The sequence below is a fragment of the Eulemur rufifrons genome, chromosome 7 (genome assembly GCF_041146395.1).
Source record: "Eulemur rufifrons isolate Redbay chromosome 7, OSU_ERuf_1, whole genome shotgun sequence".
NCBI lineage: Eukaryota > Metazoa > Chordata > Mammalia > Primates > Lemuridae > Eulemur > Eulemur rufifrons.
Window position 1 is genome coordinate 124195154 of NC_090989.1, and position 23776 is coordinate 124218929.

The 23776-nt window shown below is 37.2% G+C and overlaps 2 protein-coding genes across 6 annotated transcripts in view; one reads left to right on the forward strand and one right to left on the reverse strand.

Moving 5' to 3' along the window:
• The first annotated feature begins 167 nt into the window (after nucleotides 1-167).
• Nucleotides 168-8520, forward strand: ASTE1 (asteroid homolog 1). The gene is made up of 6 exons (XM_069475430.1): nucleotides 168-440; nucleotides 1327-1453; nucleotides 1600-2922; nucleotides 6397-6607; nucleotides 7750-7809; nucleotides 8459-8520. The coding sequence occupies exons 3-5, from the start codon at nucleotides 1621-1623 to the stop codon at nucleotides 7797-7799; spliced, it is 1563 nt and encodes a 520-aa protein (XP_069331531.1). The 5' UTR covers nucleotides 168-440; nucleotides 1327-1453; nucleotides 1600-1620; the 3' UTR covers nucleotides 7800-7809; nucleotides 8459-8520.
• ATP2C1 (ATPase secretory pathway Ca2+ transporting 1) overlaps nucleotides 8098-23776 on the reverse strand; it is a 143601-nt gene continuing 127922 nt past the window's right edge. For 3 of the 5 annotated variants that reach the window (XM_069475428.1, XM_069475425.1, XM_069475427.1), the window contains 3 exons: nucleotides 23418-23559; nucleotides 22025-22152; nucleotides 8551-8646 (listed from right to left, as the gene is read on the reverse strand). In XM_069475428.1, the coding sequence (XP_069331529.1) occupies nucleotides 8551-8646; nucleotides 22025-22152; nucleotides 23418-23559 (366 nt within the window). Of the gene's footprint in view, nucleotides 8647-22024; nucleotides 22153-23417; nucleotides 23560-23776 lie in introns of all 5 variants that reach the window. The other 2 variants (XM_069475426.1, XM_069475429.1) reach the window with 2 other exon arrangements.

The window sequence follows — 23776 nt, forward strand, 5'->3', positions numbered from 1 at the left end:
TGGGCAAGTCTCAACCTGGGGCAGCGGCCCCAGCCAACTCCAGACCACCGCGGGCCACGGCTGTTTGGCACCGTCGCCAGGGATACCGCGCGGGGCAAGCTGGGAAGTCCGGTGGGGCGGTCACTAAGGCGGAAGTGTCCTCCGACCCAAGCAGGCGAGAAAAAGAGAGGAGGCCCAGTGGGCCGAGCTTCCCTAACCAGACAGCCTTAGTTATGTCCCAGCCTTCGTTAGCAACTCTGCGCCTCCAGGCCTGAGATCACCGTCCCGCGGGGCAGTCTAGCGCCACTGGCTTCACGGAACCGGGCTTCGTAGTGACGTCATACCCAGCGACTTCCGTTTCCCTTCTCGGGGTTGGACTCTCACGTGCTGGGGCTGCCAGCCGTCTCTGGGTTCCAGCGGGCTTCTGATGGAGGGGTTCGTCCTATGCGAGAACGGAGCAGGTGGGCTCTGCTGCTGGTCGGGGAAGTGGGTTGTGAGGGTCCAAGTGGCACGGTGTATGAAGGCCTGTGTTTGAGAACTTAGATCAGATCTTTTGCGCGCCTTTCCCCTATCCAGCTCGCATTTGTTGAACTACTCTGTGTGCAAGGTCCTGTTACTTGCAGAGTCGACAGGGTCTCTGCCCATAGAAGCTTTACAAGACAGACTTGTAAAGAAATAAGTACAGGATAAGGTGCGGAGACAGGGCTGGGACTAGGGTGAGATGAGTCAAGCGCAAAACGTAAGAGATGCCAAAAATGTAATCCAGATAAATTTTTATCTCTAAAAATCAAAATTAATGCCAAAAAAATCCTGATTGACAAAATGTCACGATTTTAAATAAAGACAGGATTAATAATAGTGCCATGCTGAGCTATACTGAAGCTGGAGGCCAAGGGAAAAAACATTAATACTGATCCTGTGAGTTAAATGAGCCAGATGGGGAAGGGTAACTGCGCCAGATATGCAAAGATAAGATTATGAAAAGAGCCCCTGGCTAGGGGTGAAACTGGATAGTTGGGTTCCTAAAGGCATGAAGCAGTTTTTCTTACCAAAAACTATGGTTCCACAAGCCCAAGGCCTGAAAGAAGTTCCCAGCCTGTCAATAAAAAAACTGGATCCCTATCATAGGTCCTACATACTTTAGTTTACTTAATTTACTTTAGCTTAAATGCTTTCTGATTTATTATGAGATCAATAAGAATATAATTTTTATAGCTTAGGACTTTTTACTTTGACCCCACAAAACAAATACTCTGTGTTGTAAGATGTTGACTATTAACTACCTCAGTATAAAGGCCCACACTATACTGGTGGGTCAGTAATGGACTTTAACTGATTTTTCTTTAGAATCAGCATCAGCCTCCATCCCTATCCAAAGATCAAAACCCTTGAAACCACTGAGCTTATGCCTTGTAACACATGGGGAAGGCAAAAAGACAAAAAGCATTTCAGCTCGGGTTGCCTGAGGATCTAGGTAAGAATTCAGAGATGTTGGCATCCAGCATGTTCTATTTAATGAACACTTCATAACATTTACTCTTGATTTAATGGTGCTTGAAGCAATAACTTAGTGCCTCATAACCAGCATCAACTGAAAATGCATCCTATTGTTTTAAACAGGCAATTATTCAGACTGTCATCATGGGTATCCGAGGACTAATGAGTTTTGTGGAAGATCATAGTAATGAATTCTTCACTGATTTGAAGTTGCGGGACACAAAAATTATCATTGATGGCTATGCTCTTTTCCACCGACTTTGTTTCAATTCAAACTTGGAGCTCCGGTATGGAGGGGACTATGATTCTTTTGCAGATGTTGTACAGAAATTCTTTGAATCACTGTTTGCATGTCATATACGTCCATATGTTGTATTAGATGGAGGATGTGATATTTCCGATAAAAAGCTTACAACTTTAAAGGATCGTGCTAGAGAGAAGATCCAGACAGCCCATTCCCTTTCACTTGGTGGGGGTGGGTATGTGTGCCCCTTACTCATCCGGGAAGTGTTCATTCAGGTTTTGATCAAGCTGCAGGTATGTTTTGTCCAGTGCTTTTCAGAAGCAGATCGGGACATTATGACACTTGCTAATCATTGGAATTGTCCTGTTTTATCGTCGGACAGTGACTTTTGTATTTTTGACCTGAAAACTGGGTTTTGCCCGTTAAATAGCTTTCAGTGGAGAAATATGAACACTATCAAGGGCACACAATACTATATCCCTGCTAAATGCTTTTCCCTTGACGCATTCTGCCGTCACTTCAGCAATATGAATAAAGCTCTTCTACCTCTCTTTGCGGTGCTATGTGGAAATGACCATATTAATCTGCCTATCATGGAGACATTCTTAAGTAAAGCACGTCTTCCTCTTGGAGCTACCAATTCTAAGGGGAGGAGACACCACCGAGTTCTGGGACTTCTGAATTGGTTGTCTCATTTTGACAACCCTACTGAAGCACTAGATAATGTTCTGAAATATCTCCCAAAAAAGGATCGAGAAAATGTTAAGGAACTTCTCTGCTGTTCCATGGAAGAATACCAGCAGTCCCAGGTGAAGCTGCAGGACTTCTTCCAGTATGGTTCTTATGTCTGCCCAGACGCCTTGAATCTGGGTTTACCAGAATGGGTACTAGTGGCTTTAGCTAAAGGCCAGCTATCTCCTTTCATCAGTGATGCTTTGGTCCTAAGACGGACCTTTCTTCATACACAGGTGGAAAACATGCAGAGACCAAATGCCCACAGAATATCTCAGCCCATCCGACAAATCATCTATGGGCTTCTTTTGAATGCTTCACCACATCTGGGAAATGTGTCCTGGAATGCATTGCCTCCTCAGCCTCTAGCTTTCAGTGAAGTGGAAAGGATTAATAAAAACATCAAAACATCAATTGTTGGTGCAGTAGAACTGCCCAAGGATCATTCTGACTTAAGCAAATTGACTGAGGTAAGTATTTGTAATACTAATGAAATTTTCATAAAGCACTTTACAGATTACAAAGTACTTTCATATATATTCTCTCTCTTAATATAACAAACCTATGTGGCTGGGTGCTGTCTTGACCTCACTTCATAGCTGAGAAAACTAGAACTCAAGTGAAGTAGGTAATATCTTAGCCAGAGTATCAGTGGTAGGACTCAAAGGAAAAAATTTTGAACTACCAAAAAAAAGTGTACACAAAGGCACTGATCACAGCGATAGCATCTCAGACTACATCATTTATTTCCCATTCCTGTAACACGTTATACTGTGGGAATATACTACAATTGATTTTTACATTTTCCAGCTAATGGGCATTTGGGTAGTTTCCAGTTTGGGCTGTTATGAATGGTACTATGAACATTCATTTAGTGAACACCTGGATACGTTTCTATTCCATATATAACTAGGAGTAGAATTAATTGCTGGGTCACAGGATATACACATGTTCAGCTTAGAAGACATATTGCCAAATGTTTTTGCAAAGTGATTGTACCAATTAATATTACCACCAGTAGCATATGAGAGTAACTTTTACTTTACACCCTTGCCAATATTTGAGTATTTTCTACCCTTTTAAAAATTTTAGCTATTCTGTTAGTTTAGTAGTATCATTTTGGCCATTTGGTGGATGATTTGCCTTTATCTCATGACGTATTTGAGCACTTTTTCATGTGTTCGTTGGCCATACGATATTCTGTTATCTGAAGTTTCTTACAGTCTTTGGTCCTTTGTCAAATAACATATTGTGAATAGCCTCTCCCATTGTCCTCTCCCATTGTCTTTTCACTCTTTATGATGTTTTGATGAACACAGGTTTTTAATGCAGTCTAAGTTTTTATTTATGGGAACCACTTCTGTGACCTACTTAAGAAATTGCCTACTCCAAAGTTTTTTGCCATTCACATTTAGATCTACAGTCTATCTAGAATTGATGTTTTTGTGTGTATGGTGTGAAATAGGGATCAGGACACTTTTGGCCCCATATGGAAATCCAACTGAATCAGTGCAGCAGGCTGATTCTTTGCTTTAAGTGGAGATGACTCAAGTGTTCTCATAATTTACTTGGATTTAAAGGAGGGTGAAATTGTGGTTCACTCTCTGTGCTGTGATATCATTTGGCTTTCTCTTGGCATGAACTAATCAATTCTATATTTGGCTCAATGCTGTTCTCTAATTAGCCCATGAAAATTCTAAACGGTATCAGCTGCAAATGTGATTCCAAACACAAATGCAGGTACAAGTAGAGAAACATTGTAATAGTACCTATTCATTTTAACATGATGTGGTAATAATACTATCTCTTTTGTGCTAGCTGTTGGTGAAAGAAACTAACTATACAATCTCTCATTTAATTTCCACAGTAACCACATGGGATAGGGTTTCATTTTGGTTATGTCAGTTGCAATGGGCAGAGCACCACTCAAGTTAACCAATGGGAGGGAGGTTCATGATGAGGAGACATGGAAGTGGATCATTCTTAGGGAGTGAGGCAGTGCCAGGACCATCCTCTGGGTGCCTTTGCCTCTCTGGGGCAGCTTCTGCAGGCTTGTACTTTTGCTTCCCCTGGGGGAGAAGGAAAGGAATTGTTACATGCCCTAACTAGCTTAAGGGCTGTCGAGCACAGCAGTACAGCAGTTCCCCTTTGGAAGGGGCTGAAGACTGGTGGGTTTGATGAAACATCTTGTGCAACTCATAGTAATGCCCGTTTTACAGATGATCAAACTAAGTGTAGAAAACCTTGGAAACTTGCCAAAGGCTGTCAAGTTAGTGCAGGGCAGAAATCTGTGAAGTCAAAGCCCAGACTGTTTTGTTCATGAATTATTGTATTTTCTTAGCTTAGTGCATTTTTTCCAACCAGTGTAACGGATTAGTTTTTATCTTACTTTAAACTTAATTAGTTAATGCTACTTCCAGTAGGGGTGACTGATTACACTGTCAAGCACTTTGCATATTTCTGATTTTAAAAATTTTATCACAGTATTATTAAAACCAGCATTTAGAAATCATTGTAATAAAGTTTTCATATACTGATGATAAACCTATTTTGTCATTTATGATATGTTTTACTTCAGGCTAACATCTCTATTCTCAGCTGTCAACTACACTTACTGATCACTAACTAGGTGTTAGCTGCTGAGAAATGTACCAGACTGTCTCATCCTTCCAGAAAGAAGAAAATCTTTTTCTGGTTCCATGCACTAGGAATGTAACTATTTTTTTCTTCAAATGTGATTATAAAGTCCCCCTTAATATGTACTTTCAATAGTCTTAATTTCCTTATCAGTAAGAGTGTGTGACTTCTAAGGTCTCTTATGGTTCCTAAAAGTTTTGAGATTCATTAAGGTAAAATTACTTCAACAAGAAGCTCAGACCTGTTTACTTCTGAGCTTATTTGAAGTGCACTTGAAGGCATGAAGTACAGTGAGTGTGGTATGTTATTGCAAGCACAATGCAGGTAGTACTTAAAATATTCCTGTCTTGGCCGAGTATGGTGGCTCACACCTGTAATCTGAGCACTTTGGGAAGCTGAGCCAGGAGAATCACTTGAGGTCAGGAGTTTGAGACCAGCCTGAGCAAGAGCAAAACCCCATCTCTACAAAAAATAGAAAAAATTAGCCAGGTGTGGTGGCATGCTCCAGTAGTCCAGCTACTCGGAGTCTAAGGCAGAAGGATCGCTTGAGCCCAGGAGTTTGAGGTCAGTGAGCTATGATGACACCACTACACTCCAGCCCAGGCTACAAAGCAAGACCATATCTCAAAAAAAAAAAAAAAAACCCTCCTATCTCTCTTGAAGGTACCTCACAGTAGCCACCTTGGGACAATCCCTGTGTGGGAGAATGCAAGAAGAATAAAACATTCAGCAGGAAGGAGACATGAGACAGGATCTAAACAAACAGAAGGCTGTATGATATGCCACAAAAAGAGTGTATAAACTAAGTTTGTCTTCTTCCGGAGGTAATCAGTAATGGCATAATGGAGAGGCTAATACCTAAGTGCTCACAGGCAAGTAAGGGTAGGGTCTCCAATAGAGCTTTATTTCTCAAAGTACAATACGTGGGCTGCTAGTCAAAATGTATATTCCTGGACTCCCCTCAGATGACCAAATCAAAATTTAGGGGGTGGGGCCGGAGAACTGAATTTCTAACAAGCCTCCAAATGTGTGTGCACTGAAGATGCTCACCAGCCTATACAGAGAGGATGGAATGACAGACATAAAGGATGTGTGGCAGGAGTAGGCCGTTTACACATTCAGCCAACCACATTTATTAAGCATATTATTAATGTTCTAACTGCCTTGGGTATGACTGATTTTTCCCCCACAGGAAGATAAGTTTAACACCTGGCACAGCAGTTTTCATTTGCAAGTATCTTCATGCTATTAAAAAAAAAAAAACATTCCCCAAAGTAACTTGCAGGATGCTTGGTGTATATTTTCAGCTCTCCTTGGGTAGGAGGCAGATACTTCTGTTAGAAACCCTGAAAGTGAAACCGACCATCCTGGAGCCAATTCCTACTTCACTGAAATTGCCCATTGCTGTCAGCTGCTACTGGTTGCAGCACACAGAGGCCAAGGCAAAGCTACATCATCTACAAGCCTTACTGCTGGGGATGCTGATGGGGCCCTTGCATGCCATTATCAATAGCCCTGGTAGGTATCTGGAAATTCTAGAAGTATGTTTTTGCGTGTTGCTTGCAAACTGTATACTCGAGAGTTTACATAAACAAAAAAAATATTTTTGGATTATTTACTCCCATCAGTTATATCAGAACTTAGAAGTGGAGGCACCAAAGTATCATTCATTCATTGGTAAATATTTTTGAACACTAAACAATTCCATGTGCCGTGCTCAGTGCTGAAGGGCTTGACTCCAAGTGTACAGCAGTCAGATGTGCTAGGTACTGCCTACTCCCGCCTACACTGGAGCACTTAATATGTTAACTTGTATATCATGTTCCCCACCCCATTATTAACACAGCAGCAACATCACCACTTATGTAAAATTGCCCAGAAACTTCTGAATACCTTTAACCACTATAAACATTCATGCTTGTGCTGTTTTAACTAATCTTTTTATTCCTTTTTCTGTGCTGTAAGTTTCAATTAGTACTTAAGTAGTGGCAGTAGAATTAGTAACTTCTCTTTCTCCTAGAGAAATACACTGAGGCAATTTCATCTGTATTTAAATACCAGGTGAAATAAATGCTGAATCATTGGAACCCTGATTTCTCTAATGGAATATTCTCTTTAAAGATTCTGAACGCTGTAACACTAAACATGTATAATAATTATCATACTCTAGAACAGTACTATCTCATAGGGTAGTTTCTAGCCACATGTGGCTATTTGTAGTTAAATTCAAAATTTAGCTTCTCAGTCAAACAAGCCACATTTAAAGTGTTCAGTAGTCACATGTGGCTACAGGTTAGGCTACTATATTGGACAGCACAGATACAGAGCATTCCCATCACTGCAGAAAGTTCTGTTGGATAGTGCTACTCTATAGTTTACTTTTTTAAAAGAATAAGTTAAATGAAAGAATGAAACAGCATGGACTCCTAAAATACCCCAAGTGTGTGTGACAGTAGCCATCAGAGGACCTGTCGTTATATGACAGGAAACTTAAATCAGTTAAGGCCCACCCACTGCTGCTTTAAGAACACAGGTTTAGGCTATTTCCTCTCATTGAGTAATAAATACAGTCTAAGAAAATTCTTAGAGCACAAGCCTATAAAGTTTTTACCTGAGTCCAACAGAAGGGGCATGTCAAGGGTCTGTTTCTTTTCTTTTAGGAAACGTGGACCCCGCACCCAGGCAGGCTCAGTGCCTTGCTGCTCGCTAATTGATAAAAGGTGGGCCTCTTTTTTATTACTTTCAAATTGGTCCGGATGTTATTTTATGCACCCCAGCTCAAACAAATCTGCAGAAACATACAGCTAAACCACCCAACAGTCCGTATTTCCTAGTGTTGTTGCTTCTTGCCCCTTATCCTCTATGTAAAGAAGCCGATTATTGCCAAATTCTCTGAGTCATACTTTAGTTTCCTCCTATAAAACAGGTTAAAATGTGCTTTGAACACACGGGTTGTTTCTATAAATCAAGTGCACTACAGCATGAGAGTTTCCATGAAAGGAAGTTTAGTGAAAGAGAACAGTAAATAAAATGATATTGAATAGTCACTTGTATTTTTCATAGACACAGATTTAAGGTTTGGAGAATTAAGATGCAGACATGTTTAAGGTCAGGTAGTGGACCAGTGGAAGAGATCTCATTTCAGGGGAAAAATAAATTATTTAGGGTTGAATAAAGTTAGGTTATCATTCAAAAGGTATTTCAGAATAAATATTTCAATTTATACAGCAAGGCATTTACAAAGCCAGAAAAGAAACAGTTTTTTTAATTAATTTTTTTTTCTTTGTGGAATCTGTAGTTTTATATGTAGAGAAAATTACAAGCTGTTACATTGTTTTTGGAAATATTGCCCTTGGGTTGTTTATCTAGGTAAGGAAGATCTGCAGGAAGATGGTGCTAAGGTGTTGTATGAAGAGTTCCAAAGAGTGAAGGAGCAGACGCGGCTGGGCACGAGACTGGATTTAGACACAGCTCACATCTTCTGTCAGTGGCAGTGCTGTCTCCAGATGGGGGTGTATCTCAATCAGCTTCTGTCCACTCCTCTCCCAGAGCCAGACCTAACTCGGTAAGCACCATGGGAAACTTTAGTTCAGATGGATGCACACAATAGCAAATACAGTACTTATATTTTAAAGCAAAGAAGTTACTTTAACAATAAACTAATCTTAGTATAATTGATCTTGGATCAGTGTTATAGCTGAAGAGCTGGAAACAGGAAAAATCTTAAATTATTTCCACATTGCCAAAGAATGTTTCCATGATTAGATCCAGTTTTTAAAAATCAGTTCCTTAAAGTGAAACACTAATATGAGGAGGAAAAAAGAGGCAGTTGTTGGTAAGATATAACTCATTCCCTCATTTCCTTCAGGTCTTTGATTGAGTATCACTTTATAGAGGCTTTTTCTAATGACCTTACTGAGATACTACTCTCTGCCCCTAGTCACTATAGTCCTGTTACTGTTGTATTTTCTTACTGCATTTCTTCCCACCTGACATATTGTTCACTCATTCATTTAAATATTAAATGCCTACTCTGTGCTAGGGTGCAGTGGCAACAACAAAAATATCTCTACTCATGAAGATTTCATTCGAAGTGAGATTACTATTATATGCCTAAGTGGATTTTATCTAGTGTTTATTTTGCCAGGCAAGTACAAAGAAGGGATAGGCAGTAAGGGAACTGAGCTAATTACAATGCTTGACTATGGAGTTTTAACTCGGTAACATAGAAAGAAATGATAGCAGTAGGGTGTGGGCCAGTGAAAAAAGTGGTAGGATCAATGGATTGGACATCTTGGTAACTGTCCATCCAGGAGTTACTAGAAGAGAGGGAAGAAGATTAAAAGGGAGGAAAATGGCTAGAAAATGGAGTATTCAAGATTGTATATGTGCTTTGCCTCTCCACTCAAATGTAAGCTCTATGGGGACGGGAACTTGTCTATTTTATTTACCGTTGTAGCCCCAGTGCCTTCAATACTTTGAGATGATCTATGGAGGCATACAAAATATTACGGTAGGACTTTTGATTCAAGGTGAAAAGCTTCCTAGCAGTAAATAATGTGTTGTTAATATATCTCTGGGCCTCATATCTGAGCTAACACAAATAAGAGCAGTTGGCCTTTGACCTATGGATTCTTTATTCCTTTCCTTTAATAATTTAGGTCATTCTTTACTGGTCATTCTTTACTTGATCTTCTCTAGCTACCACAAATCCCTTTAAAACAAAACAGGAAAAACAAGACCAGACAGTTCTCTTAATAATGATTTCAGGACTGTTCTTTCATCTCAGCATAACCAAGTCTTTTTAAACAAAGATTTTACACAAATTAAATGATGGTTCTACATGGATCGCTAAGGTACCCATCGATCAGCTCTGGCCACAAGTCATATATTAAACTTGTGCATTCCAGTTAATCCCATCTTCCATTTGTGAAGTAGGTTTTTTGTTGAGGTGAATGACTTTGTAAATGATTCCATATTTTCTCATATTTTGACAAACTGCCTGTTTGGTTTATCAAGGTCATTTTAAATTCCTTTTCTCTGAAGTGATAAAGAGGCCTGCTCACCTTGGGGCTAGCTGCAAAACCACTAAGCAGCCATCATTTAATCTTTTGATAAGTTTTTAAATATCATCAGCAAGGAAGTAATCTTTGTAATAACAACTCAGTTCTGCCCTTCAAGGAACAGCTTATTCTTCAATAATTTTAATAATTTTATAGAAGCAATTAGGAGCTTTCGGTGTTTAAATGCATTTGTTGAAGCTTCGTTAATGACAGTTGTCCTACTGCACTGAATCAATACTTTCAACAAAACACTTTTTTCCCCCATTGAACAGATTGTACAATGGAAGCCTGGTACATGGACTATGCCAACAATTGCTAGCATCAACCTCCGTAGAAAATCTCCTGAGCATGTGTCCTGAGGCTAAGCAACTTTACGAACATCTGTTCAATGCCACAAGGTCATATGCCCCTGCTGAATTATTCCTACCAAAAGTTAAATCAAATTCAAAAAAAAAAAGGCAGAAGAAACAGGGTACCAACCGGTCAAAGAACAGAATGGGAACTACTTCACACCCCGGGTGTTGGTATGAGGGAAGCAACCGGTTTGGGCTGTTAATGGTTGAAAACTTGGAGGAACATATTGAGGCCTGTCAGCTTGAATAAACTCAGTCTCTATCAAACTAGATGTATAATTCTGACTTGAAATTTTTCTGTTACCTCCCTTAAAACAATTAACTTTTTTCTTTAGGACTAACCCTATTAGGGATAAACAGCACAATAGATAATCTTTGAATTTCAAAGTATTTTGTATTCTGCTTTTAATAAATTCAACCTGATTTAATAAATTGTTGTATTTCTTAAACATGTTTGAAAGTATGTTCGTACTTCTCATGTTCCATTTCGGTGCGTTAGTAGTATTCTATAATCTTTAAATTGCAGCAACTTCGCCATCTATGTTTTCTAAAAAAAAGCAGAAGTCCTACTTCAGTTATTTCCTTTAAGTAAAAGCTAGCTATCATTTGAAAAACTTTGTAAAAGTTTTTTCTTTGTACTTTAGTATGAAAAGTCTGGGCCATGAAAGGTAGAAGTGAGGATGCCAGACAGAAAACTAAAAGGAAGTACTTAGTAAAAGATGACAGCAAGGTTGATGAGCATTTTAGGTACATGCCAGGTGTTAAAGAGGTTGAAACTAATGGCCCCCACAAAGTAAGAAACAGCATCCTGAGCTACTAGACCTAGAAAAGGAGGAAACAGTGAGAAGAAATGAAAATATCAGAGATATGTGCAATAATACCAGACTATAGGCCCTCTTTTTTACTATAGGTTTTGACCTATTAATGGGATGTAGAAGTAAAGAGGCATAACTGGCATTTTTTAAATGAAAAAAATTAGAATGGGAAATATCATATATACTTATCATGTATTAGGTGGTGTACAAAATTTACTTTTTACTGTGGCTTGTAGTCAAAAAAGTTTGAAAGGCACTGCTCTGGAAAATACTAGAGGCTGCAAAAATTATAAATGCAGAGTTGTGAAGGTACTGGACAGTTCCAAATAAAGAACTTGAAAATAAAAAGAAGCAAGTGGAATGAATACATTTGGACAAGATCTGAAAGTATATTCCAACCTTCACTTTACTTGTATTCACATAAATTGTGTTCTTCCTTTCTTCTCTACTCACTATTGGCATATTCCATAAGTAACAGCCCTAAAGCTGGCTATAAGCTGCCATTTTGAACAGGCCTATGTCCAGTTCCTAGTATCTGATAATTCTCTTCATCTTCCTAAAGTACCATACTCTTAGAGGAGTAAGCCCAGCATCAGCCAGTATTACACACACACCTCCCAAGTGTTGATTGGCTTTAGCCATTTACAAAAGGCCACACACAATGTCATTTGCTGCTAAAGTGTTCAACCATAAAAACTGCCTTTGTTTCAAATAAGAGTTCTTGAAATAAGGAAATTTTTTATTATTTTAGGAGGAGTGCATGGGACTCCTTAGTAAGGTTATTATGTCTCCAAAGAGATGGTTATTCACAGAAAGATCAAGAAAAGAACAGTAACGTGCATCCCTTTTTCAGAAGAAATGTGTTTTATAAGCATAGATTTAATGGGGACCATAAACATGTAAGAGCTTTGTATACCAAAATTCTATCTTACTTGATTCCTGGGACTAATCTAGAAATTATACCAATATGAGTGTCCTATTTTTCCAGGATTATCAACACTGCTTTTTAAAACCACCAACCCTGCCTGGAAATCCATTCATTTCCCACTCTGGCAAACAACTGATTTGATGGGCACCAAACTGGGAGTTTATAGGCTACAGTTTAATTAGATGTCAACTGAATTATACTGTCTTTTTCTTTTATTAAAAGGGTCCTCCTTCAACAGAAGTAAGAAGTCAGGTTCCCCTCTGTAGCTATTGTACTCAGGGCCATTCACTTGAAATTATCCAGCCTTGCTAAAGGAGTTAAAATCTAATAATGTCCATTCACTCTTATTCTCTGTAAGAGTAAGTGTTATTATCCCAGTGTAGATCTTCTGTATGGACTAGATGAGAGGTCACAGGCACTCCATAGGATGTCTAAGGGGATACACCAAAGAATGATATAGTACCCGCCCTCCCCAAAGTCCTTGTTTAAGCTGTTTGTGTACAGCAGTATCAGGTGCAGAATGGCAAAGTGCAGACTGAATACTACAGTAGTCTGTAGTGGTAGAAGAATAAGGAGACAGCAGTCACCTGGATGAGGAGAAGTTAAATCAGAGGAAGACTCTCAGACCTGGCTTTTGGCCTGGCTTTAGACAATAGAAATAAAATTCAGATTAAGTATAGGAGACAGCAGGAATACCTGTGTAGAAGCAGAATGTTATATATCCCATATTCCATTTCTAAAATCTAGTTTCCTAGTTTTCAATCAAGTCTTTAGGTCCTGCTCTTTCTGATTCAGTTTTAGCACATGAAATCTCACCTTAGGCTTTGGAAATTTTCTTCAATTATTAATAGATGCTCAAAAGTAACAAAAGGAACTCTGGACAGCTAAGATGAATAAATTTTAGGAATAAAGCTGGAGAGACAAAAACATTTACTATGTAATCATGGTCTGTATTTAGTGGTCATAAAATTATACTTTACGCCTATTTTGTACAAGCCCTTTTTGAAACACCTGGACCTTGAAAGTTTAATATACATCATGTAAATATGATATTTACAGATCTTTCACACCAATTGATCATGAGAAAAGTTCACATTAACTAGAATTTTCGAAGAGGACGACCTCAGAACTAGACATAGAATTAGAACTTAACTAGAAAGGCCTTAGAATTATCTCTTCCTCCTTTGTGTACAAAGTAAACAAATTGATGACTATGCCTCACTTGCCCTACCTGTAAAATGAGGAATAGTTGAAATTATTGTCTAAAGATAAAATAACATGTATTTTTAACACATAGGGCCTGGCAGTAAAAACCTGAAAAATGATAGCCATCATTGTTATATCCACACATGAAAAGCAAGAGCAAAGCAAAGAATCTGAGAAGAAGTGAGACAGTGTCTAGTAGCAGAAAGATTAAGACACCATGAGACCAGGGTTGCCAAAGGTAAAACCAGAATTTTGCAAAGACAAAGATCAACATTATCTAACATGCTAAGAAAAGGGCAAGAATGTGAGATTATTATAGCAACTTCAGCAGAGTTGTCACACTGAAGCCACACTGGAAAGAGTATAGAATTGCCAAGAGAATTTCAATCAGCAGCCAAGCTCTACCTCAGAAAATAATGAAAAAGAGACCAGAAGGAATTATCCCCATGTGAGTACCTGTATCCCTCTAGCCCTTTTTCCTTGTGTCAAAGAGTTTTCTGCAATGTTTTTTAAATTCAATTTGAAAGAGGTATGTTTAAAGATAGAAAAAAATTAATAGCAGATTACTACTTCCTAGGATTTCCTCTTCCTTCCTGACCCTACTCCATAACCCTAAGGAAGCCAAACCCAGTTTTCTCCCTTAGTGAGGTTGCCAAGTTTCATAGGATGCTGCTCTCTATCACATGCTGCTTAGCGGGCTGGCACACCATGAACCCAAAGCATCTCCTGGAAAGCAGTCAGTACCAACAACCAGGAGAAAAAATTTCACTTCCATAGAAGAATAAACTCTTACTAGTGCCTGACTGCAAATGTGGAGACCTTGTATCTACAATGAGACAGATGTGGAGTACTTGATATTCATCTTATAACGTCTTTCGATGACACATCTCAGTCATGACAGCTGAAAGTGATTCTGCATCTTATACCAATTTGAGATGAAATGCTATTTCTCTTGGATGAATGTATTAAAAATAGGCCTTCCCACTTTGAACAACAGCTTTCTGAGCCATACAGGGTAAGTTGCTTTTGCATTTCTTTCCAGAGGCCTAGATAATGCTAAAATTCAAGTCCATCCAACTGTAAAAATTCTAAGATGAGAACCTCACGTAAAGGAAGGAAGTTTTAAAATTAAAAGGCATGACTGCACCAGACTATATACCAGTCTCTTAAAATGGGAGAAATAAATGAATGAGATAATACATGGAAAAGTGTTTCCAGCTAGTTTCACTGGGTTCTGTTTTTAAGGAGAGAAATCAAATTTCAAATGAGTATTTTATAATGCACATGCAATCTCTTCTATTCATACTAGTCTTGATAACATTTCATATATTTGGTTAAAATAGCTAAGTCTTCCTATATATGTATTTATATATATGTGTACATACACATATATACAGTCAAGGGAAAACTGTACTATATAAATACATTTTGGTTTAGAATGTTTTGTCCTGAGCAAATGAATTAGAGAGCATATTTTTCCCCTAAGATTGGGCTGTTAGGATATTTGAGTTTCTACTATTATTAAACTTTGTCTTCTTTAAGCAAGATAATATACTGTAGCCTATTCAAATTAAGCCTGTTTCTCTGGGTTTGTACAACCAATGAGAGGGAAACCACCACTTCTCTTGTGTATCCAAGAGGGTGGGAGGGAGCAGATAGACCAGAGACAACCAGACTCTTCTTCAAATTGGGCAGGGCTGGGAAGGGAGAGAGACAGGGAGCACAACTCAGATGGGACAGCAGATCAGAATATTCAACCCACTGTAAGAACAAGGAGTCTCAATGATGAGATGGGATTGATAACAGCTGGCATGTCCTTCCTGTTGATGTTCTGAGAACACTGACTTTCTACATATAGGAGCCTTTGCAGAGACTCAGAGAAGTCACTGACATCAAATCTGCTACCAAGTACATCCATCCCAGAGAAAACATCTTGCTGGGAGATTGCAGGGTAGAGGAAATTGATGCCACTTCCTTTCCAGTCCACTGAATGTAATGCATTCCTTTTTGAATATCTAAATGAGTATGTAAAACTTTTTGTAAAGGGCCCAACAGTAAATATTTTAGGTTTTGTGGGCCATATAGTCTCTATTGCAACTACTCACATTTACTGTTGTAGCATCAAAGCAGCCATAAACGATATACAAATGAATGCACATAGTCGTATTCTATTTAGTTCTACTCATTCTATTTAGATGTGTTCTAAATTTAATTTTCAAAAACAGGCAGCAGGCAGATTTGGCCTGCATGCCATAGTCTGTCTACCCCAAAACTATGTAGTAGTTCCATGTGAGTGAGTTTAGCAGGATTAAAATAAACTGTTTCTCTAACTTGTAACACCTCTAAACTGATTCATGGGCCATCCAGACCAACTCCATATAGAAAGACACTTACAAAATCTCATGCAATCCTATTATGCAACTATATAGATGAATATGAGAAAGGAAAATGAAAGAAAATATACTTCCTAAAGTTGATCTGATAATGCTTAAAATGTAAAGTCTGTCACATCTTTCCTATCAAGCACACACTGTATACACAATCACTTATTCGGCTGGGGCCTGGTATATATTGCTCCAAGGATAATGTTTTTGTAAGACTCACCAACCAAGCTGTTTCATATTATGCTTGTAAAGTGCACACTTGATGAAAAAGAGCAAATGGTCAAGGCATTACAGTATTTTATTTATGACCATAAGATGGCACCAAATTGTCACTTCTCAACTAATGGGCACTTCAGGGAAGTGCTACTCATCACAGGGAAAAGTTTAATAGAAAATTGCCTTTAATGTAGCTGAGAAGATTATTTAAAAAAAAAAAAACTGTATTAAAAAGCACATTTTGTTTGAGTTCAAAAACTAGAAATACAAAACTCAAATATGGACCTCTGGAACTTATGTAGAAATTTCTGCCACTGAGTGCTCATAACACTGAGATGTGTTTTCTACTAAAAGGGTTACTAAGCAGAACAATGCAATTATAGCTTAACAAATAATGGTGGGAAGGCACAGTGGCTCATGCCTGTAATCCTAGCACTCTGGGAGGCCAAGGTGGGTGGATCGCTCAAGGTCAAGAGTTTGAGACCAGCCTGAGCAAGAGTGAGACCTCGTCTCTACTAAAAAAATAGAAAGAAATTATATGGACAACTAAAAATATATAGAAAAAATTAGCCACGCGTAGTGGCGCATGCCTGTAGTCCCAGCTACTCGGGAGGCTGAGGCAGGAGGATCACTTGAGCCCAGGAGTTTGAGGTTGCTGTGAGCTAGGCTGATGCCACGGCACTGTAGCCCGGGCAACAGAGTGAGACTCTGTCTCAAAAAAAAAAAAAAAAACCCAACAATAAAAAAACAAATAATGGTGATGAGGCAAACCTGGGTTAGATATGAAAGGAAGTTCTGCTAGGCCTAACTGCCATGGAGCCACCACAGAAATGTGGGTCTTTTGCCAGGATATTTGTCAATTTCGCTAGAATTGAGCAAAAGGGGATAGGAATAGCAAAGTCAGGTGTGTACAGTGACTGAACATGAAACAATGCCTGCCTAGAGAACAGCTATACAAGTACAGACTATTACTACTACTACGTCATATATATTCATGTGAACACAGGAATAACAGCAGGTTGAGATTAGAAAAGAACTTTTAAGGATCAAAACTAATGGCTGAAATTATTTTCACGTTTCTCCCCCAAACTTCAACATTTAAATTTATTCTAAATAAAAAAAGAAAATTGTATCAATAGTTCTGTCTAGATTTATCAACAAAGTGTCTTGGACTTAAATTTTTAATGCTTTCTAAAAAATAAAATCCCATAATTTTATGCCCAAACTTATGGCTACATTTACTCTTAATAGTATTTATAAGAAATTGTACTACACATACACTCGGTTTAGAGCAATCTGGAAAGGCTCTCCCAGTTGGCATTTCAGCTGGGCTTTGAAATACAGGTAAAGGTTCTGATTTTCAAAATTGGAGCAGAGGAAAAAGGCTTTCAAGTTGAAGTAACACTGTCCAAAAACACCTGAAAGTGGATTGTGTTGGAGCATTGGGTAGGATTTGAGGCTAGAAAAGTCCAAGGAATTATGAGTAAAAGGTGGGGGAACCCCCACACAATATTGTTTTCTACTCTCCTGCCATAATTATTTGTCAGAGCAAGTAGCTATTTTCTAATGATAATGTTATTCACTCACTGGGGTTTCTCACACAGCAAACTTCACTCTAAGCTATGCGGTTGTTTGATACATATCCACACGCACTCATACACACGTATACATGCACACTCTTACCTCTTAAACTGTCTTAACTGCAAATACCAAAAATTATTGCTACCAATAATTCAGATCAGTGTTTTATAGTCAGTAAATTCTTGAAAGCTCAATAACAAAAGAGATTATAATATTCTTATCTTTTACCCCTGCATTTTGAATGTATACAACTATTTGCTAATTAACGTAATAACTATGCTCAAAGGGTTTTTAAAAAAATCTTATTCTGTCAAAGCTGAGTTTAATTTATTGCTTTACTTTTGTAACAAAAAAAAAATTGATGCTTGTGAAGGGAAGTTCTTTTTCTACTAGCTTATAATTAGTCAACCATGGCTTTAATTGATTCCATGCTTTAGAAACCTCACCTAACAAATCCACCAGGAAATCTCAAGGACACCACAAACTTGACATTTCAAATGGACCTGTGTCCCACTAAAGCCTGCTCAGCTTAGGTTATTTTGCCAACAGCTCTGCTATTCAAGCCAAAGTCCAGAAATCTGGTTATCTTCTATATTTTCCTTTTCTCCTGTCCAGTCATGTCAATGCTATTTCCTAGAAGACAGAAACTCCATACCTTCCTCTCTGTATTAACTACCACGACTAAATTATCCCTTTAACACTTAAGCTTCCACGATTTTCTAATTGGTCTCCCTATTTCAGTCTTTACAACTGACCCTCTATACTTCTGTCAGCGTTAAGACAAGAATCCAAACTCACATCAAACTCCTGAAATCCTCTGGCATGCTACCAAGACAAGTCATGCTGCTGCCTTCGCCACTAGGTTCCTGCTTATCTTTTCCAATCCCTCACATTATACTTCCTGCCTTAATAGTGTCAAACTCCTTGTGGTTTTTCACATGTTCCTTCCAGCCTCTACCGACACCTCTACAGAAGCTGAGCTGTTGGTTACAAGGTCCTACTGCTTCTTGGCTGGAAGTTCCCAAACTAAAGCTTGATTCAAATGCCACTAGTTTTAGGAATTTTCTTTGACAACCTCCTCTCATGAAGTTATTTCTCTCCTTCAGCTATTGTAGCATTTTGGACAGCATTTACCACTGTACTGGATATATTTTTCATTGGTCTTCAGAGTTGACTGAGAACTTCCTGAAGGCAAGATACTATCTCTTATTTCTTTATAAATCTAAATCTACAACAATGTTTGCAGACAATTATATCTATTTTAACATTAGGGACTGGTTACCCACTATCTGTTTTTAGCCATAACCAACTCTTGACAACTAAAACCCAAAATAAGGTTATCAAATAAGTCAATAGTCATACCAACTGCTAAGTGAGCTCACGGAAGCTTAAGCATCAGGATGATCTGTTTGTTCAGTCATATACCAGTTAGGATTAATATTTTTCCACACCATGTTTTAGTATGCAAATCAACTACTATTTGGATTGCAGGAGCTCAGTCTAAAAAAGCACTTTAGAGCTTTTAAAGGAAACTTCTAGGGAAATGTGTGCTGGATTCACTTTAATGTATGTGTATTTTTAAAATAAATGTGCAAAGATCACTATTAACTTTCTTGAAACAGCTTGTTAGCAGTTATGTTCCCCTGCTATCTGTGTTCATGAGCTCCTGAAGGGCAGAGATGTTATCTGCTTTCTATTCCTAGCACACTTCAGGTACTAAATAAATGTGTAATGAAAAGATAATCAATTCACCCCATCCTCCTAACTTCTTGGGTAAGTCATATGTGGAAGTAAAAATGCACATGACTTGACAAGTGACACAGGCAGAAAAACAAGGTAAAGTTAATTATGGTTTCTAAGTATTATATTTATTGTTTGCCACCAATTCATTTCAGTGAGAAACTAAGTATGGCCAATACTCACTTTAATTATGCACTATATGAAAGAGATCAAAACTTAAAGTGATTTATAAAAGACAACCAATGTAAGAGATATATTCTGCATGAGTATAAAAGATAAAAACTGTCTTATCCTTGTGAGGGTGGTTACTACTATTAAATAAAGCCTGAATCCTCACAAGGGAGGTTTTTTGGGTTGTGTGTGGTTTCACTTTTGTTTCATCTCTGAGTCATGCAATTGCCAGCACAAACGTGAGAGCACATGCTCAGCTTTGTTTCCATGTGGCCAGTTTTGATTATGTGAGAACTGTCTACCTAATTGGTGAATTATTTCAAGTTTCCTTCTTTTCTCCCCTGATGTTTAACCACTATGGAGCCAAATAACTTCTAAGGTAGTCTAACAAGGAAAAACATCAAAGAAGCTAGTATTGTTAGGGAATATGGGGTAAAAATTTAGATACTAGCACATTTAAATCATCGATGCTAATTTGGACTAATATACTATGGAAAACTGAAAATCTGGATCAGTACTATACATTAATTTCCTTTTAAATCACAGATTCTGTCTACTATGAGTTCTCCCTAATTTCTGTACTTTCGGCATCCAACCTATGGATGATTTTAATGCTCATAGTCCCAACTGGAAGGTCAGTAATTTATGAAAAAAAATCATTTTATTTTTATAGTTCAAATATCAAACAAAAGGATAGGCACACTAATTTCACACAAGTCATACTATGAACCTAAAATGCAAAGCAAAAGACTGATGTGCACTTAATACGTATTTAAGTCTTTGTAACAGAAAAGAAAAATCATTACAAAATTTAGGTATGAGACATCAAGTAACTAATGAGAGAGTTGATTAGACAATGGCTTCCATGTTCCATCTAATGATATGGAACACTGTACCTTTGACTATTCATCCTTAAAGGGTAAAGTAGAATAAATTGCAGACAGCTCCTTACACTAAACTACTTCAGTAACAAGGACTCAAAGAATATTTTCCCTATCGATGACAATATTTCAGTGCTAATATTTGCAGTTTAATATTAGATAAAAGCTAATGCATGGTTTATCCATGCAATTTATAAAACACAAAACTTATTAACTTCAAGAAGAATTAAACCTGTAAGAATCTGAGACCCATCTATTTATAGAGAGAAATATTCAATAGGAGAACATATGTCTAATTTTGCATTTCTGGCCCAAATGTGCCACACACTCAAAACAAAATCCCTCTACCTCATCAAGTTTTTATATGAAAACTGATGGCATTATACAAAGCAGATCCATCTACTTCTCTAGTATGCCCAATGAAACAAAAAGAAGAAGGCAGAGAGCAAATGGTAGAAGGGACAGACTCAGGGTTGTGCTACAAATCTAGGCCAAAGAAGCCACAGATGCATGAAGAGCAAGGCCAGCAAAGAATATTCCACGTGTACCCTTGTTCATAAACTGTTTGGGTTTTTTTTAATTCTTTAAGTGTAGTAGCCTATACTTCCTAAGAAATATGCTTTAAAACACACACAAAAATTAGAAAAAATAATAAAATTCAGTTATTCAACTGAGGTACTTGGATTTATAGAGAATAAAAAAATGATATTTGACAAAGTATATATACATGTTAATATAATTTGTTCTAAATTTCAGCCCAGTCTTAAATGTTTATGACTGTATGATTAAGGGTTAATCACAGACATTGTTACCCTAACTAAAATGCCACTTGATAGCCCTGCATTAATTCTGCTATACCAAAGACTCATACCAAAAAACAAAACAAAAACAAACAAAAAAGCAACCATTTACACTTAACTAAGAAAAGCAAACATTTACTTCAAATTGTAGTATAGGCTTTTCAATCACAAAAAGAAAGAAAAGAACAGTGATCTGACAGTGGTCACATCCTGTGCAAAAAATGTGAGATACAAAAATGGTAGCACAAGGTATCTGAACTGCTTACATTACAGGAAAAAGGAAATACAATAGGTGAAATATGGCACTCCTGGGAATCAACTTTTAAACCAAATAGAATGCCTTTGAAATGATTAAATTTATTTGTGTATTAGTAAGAAAGCCCCACCACCATAAATAGTACAATATTTAAAAATAAAAAAAAATATTTATATCTATCTAAGATAGACAGTGTATTTGTGTATTTGTACTGTTAGAACTCTTTAAGTGCAGAAAGTGGTTCAGGTTTTGTCTTTTTTTTTTTTTTTTTTTTATAACTGCCCATATGCTTTATAAAGTTCCACTCAATCGCAAAAGCCAATTTAAATCAAGGATTATGTTATTAAAGTTGCATAATTTCATTTGGGACTGCCAGCAGGTTAAAGTCTCAAATCAAGTCTTTAACATTAATGTTCATTTTTAGTCAATGAAAAGTTAAAAAGTTCCCAAATCTTCATTATCCTCTTGAACTTGCCCTTCTAAATGATCCTCAGACTGCAATTCCTAGTTTGCAAATAAAAGAATGCAATATGCATCATACTTCAAGAAAAGACGACGATGTTGAACTAACATGCTTCTGGATGATCTTTTCCCTGCTCCTTTCAACCTTCTTTATAATTTCTGCCACTATGCACACTGATGAGGTGAGACCCAAAAGAAACAACAGATCTGCAAGAGAAAATAAGTTGGGTTTTACATTTCTTTGAAATTTATAGTTGCAAAGCGTAATACCTTACATTTTTCTAGCATTTTATCACAGCTTTAAAATGCATTGTTTCACAACCATTCCATGAGGTAGAAACAATCACCCTCAGTTAAAAGAAAGAAAACTCAAAGGTATTAAATGATTTATCCAAAGTCACGTAGCTATGAAAGGCAGCAGCCAGAACTAGAACCCAAGTCCTCTGACCACATTCCCTGAACAATACATAACCTGATGTGGCTTAGCCTTTAACACCACTAAGAGGAGTGTTTTATTTAATAAAAATTTCAGTTTAAAAAAGCACTGTTCGAGTAATAGTAACCAATTTTATTGATAATGCCTATCTGAAGACTAAAAATTTTGCATTATGTTCCATTTCAAAGCCTAAAAGTCTCAGTCTTTACAATAGTATCCACACAATCTCAATTATTACTGCTAAAAAAATTGCAGCTGTCACCTTAAAACTCCATTTCTTAAAAAGAGGAAACAATGTGAATATGGAATTAAAATATTGAAATTAAACTAGTTCAGTTTTAAACTTTAACTTATAGCAAAAAATCCAGTGAGGTTGTATAGTTCATTTTTATAAATATCCAAATTAATTTAAAAATTCAAGAATACGGATAGCATTCCCATCAAACACATCGTTTCTCACATTTACATAGGAAAATTTTTAAATGTACTGTATCACACATTTAATGTATGGTATGTGAAAGAATAATGTATAATTTCCACATAATCTTTATGAAATATTCTGCTTTAGATTCAGACTGACATTTCATGAAGTTAGAAGGTACAAATTAATGGGAAAGATAGTGAAATATTAGTTTTAACTATGGAAAATTGTAATTTTAAAGAACAATTTGGTTTTCAGTGGGCTTAAATCTAGCTTTCTCTTCATACAAGATGAAAAAGTACATTAAAAAGTTATAAACAATTACTCTACAACAGGTTTTGATGTGCTGTATTTCAGAACCACCAAATAGGATTTTATAATAATTGATAACCTATAAAAAAGAGAAAACACCAAAAACCAAATTAAAACCCTAGAGTTAGGAGAATGACTCCCCTGGATTTCCTCAAACAAAAAAACAGAGCACACTTTTTTTTTTAAATGACGTCAGTTACTTCTCTTATTTCGCTATTTTAAAATAATTTTTTTCTAGAATACATTAGAAAGTACAACAATTTATCTAAAATACATATATTATAAAGATAGCATTTTCTTTACCCAGTATGCTTAGGCTCTCGGTCTGAAAAACCTTCTGAAGTGGAGGAAAGTAAATAACCAGTAATTGTCCCATAATGGAGCCAAGAACTGCATAGCAAAACATTTTGTTACTGCAGAGTCCAATCTCAAACACAGACTTGGTCTGTTGGCAGAGCAGAGAGTTCAATTACTACTCTTTGGTTACAGAAATAACTTCATTATTATTATATTCATTTCCAATTTTTAATAAGCAGTATCACTATATCACTGACTTCTATAATGTCAATACCATTAAATCTCTTAATTTTAACTATTATTTTGGAATAATTCAGATAGAATAAGGGTAAATATTAAAGCAGCTTCTATTTATCAAGAAAGAG

Coding starts and splice junctions, on each gene's coding strand:
- ASTE1 (XM_069475430.1), top strand. CDS start 1,621: ATGGGTATCCGAGGACTAATGAGTTTTGTGGAAGATCATAGTAATGAA. Junction 2,923..6,396: donor ACTTAAGCAAATTGACTGAG/GTAAGTATTTGT, acceptor GTATATTTTCAG/CTCTCCTTGGGTAGGAGGCA. Junction 6,608..7,749: donor TGCCATTATCAATAGCCCTG/GTAGGTATCTGG, acceptor CTTTTCTTTTAG/GAAACGTGGACCCCGCACCC.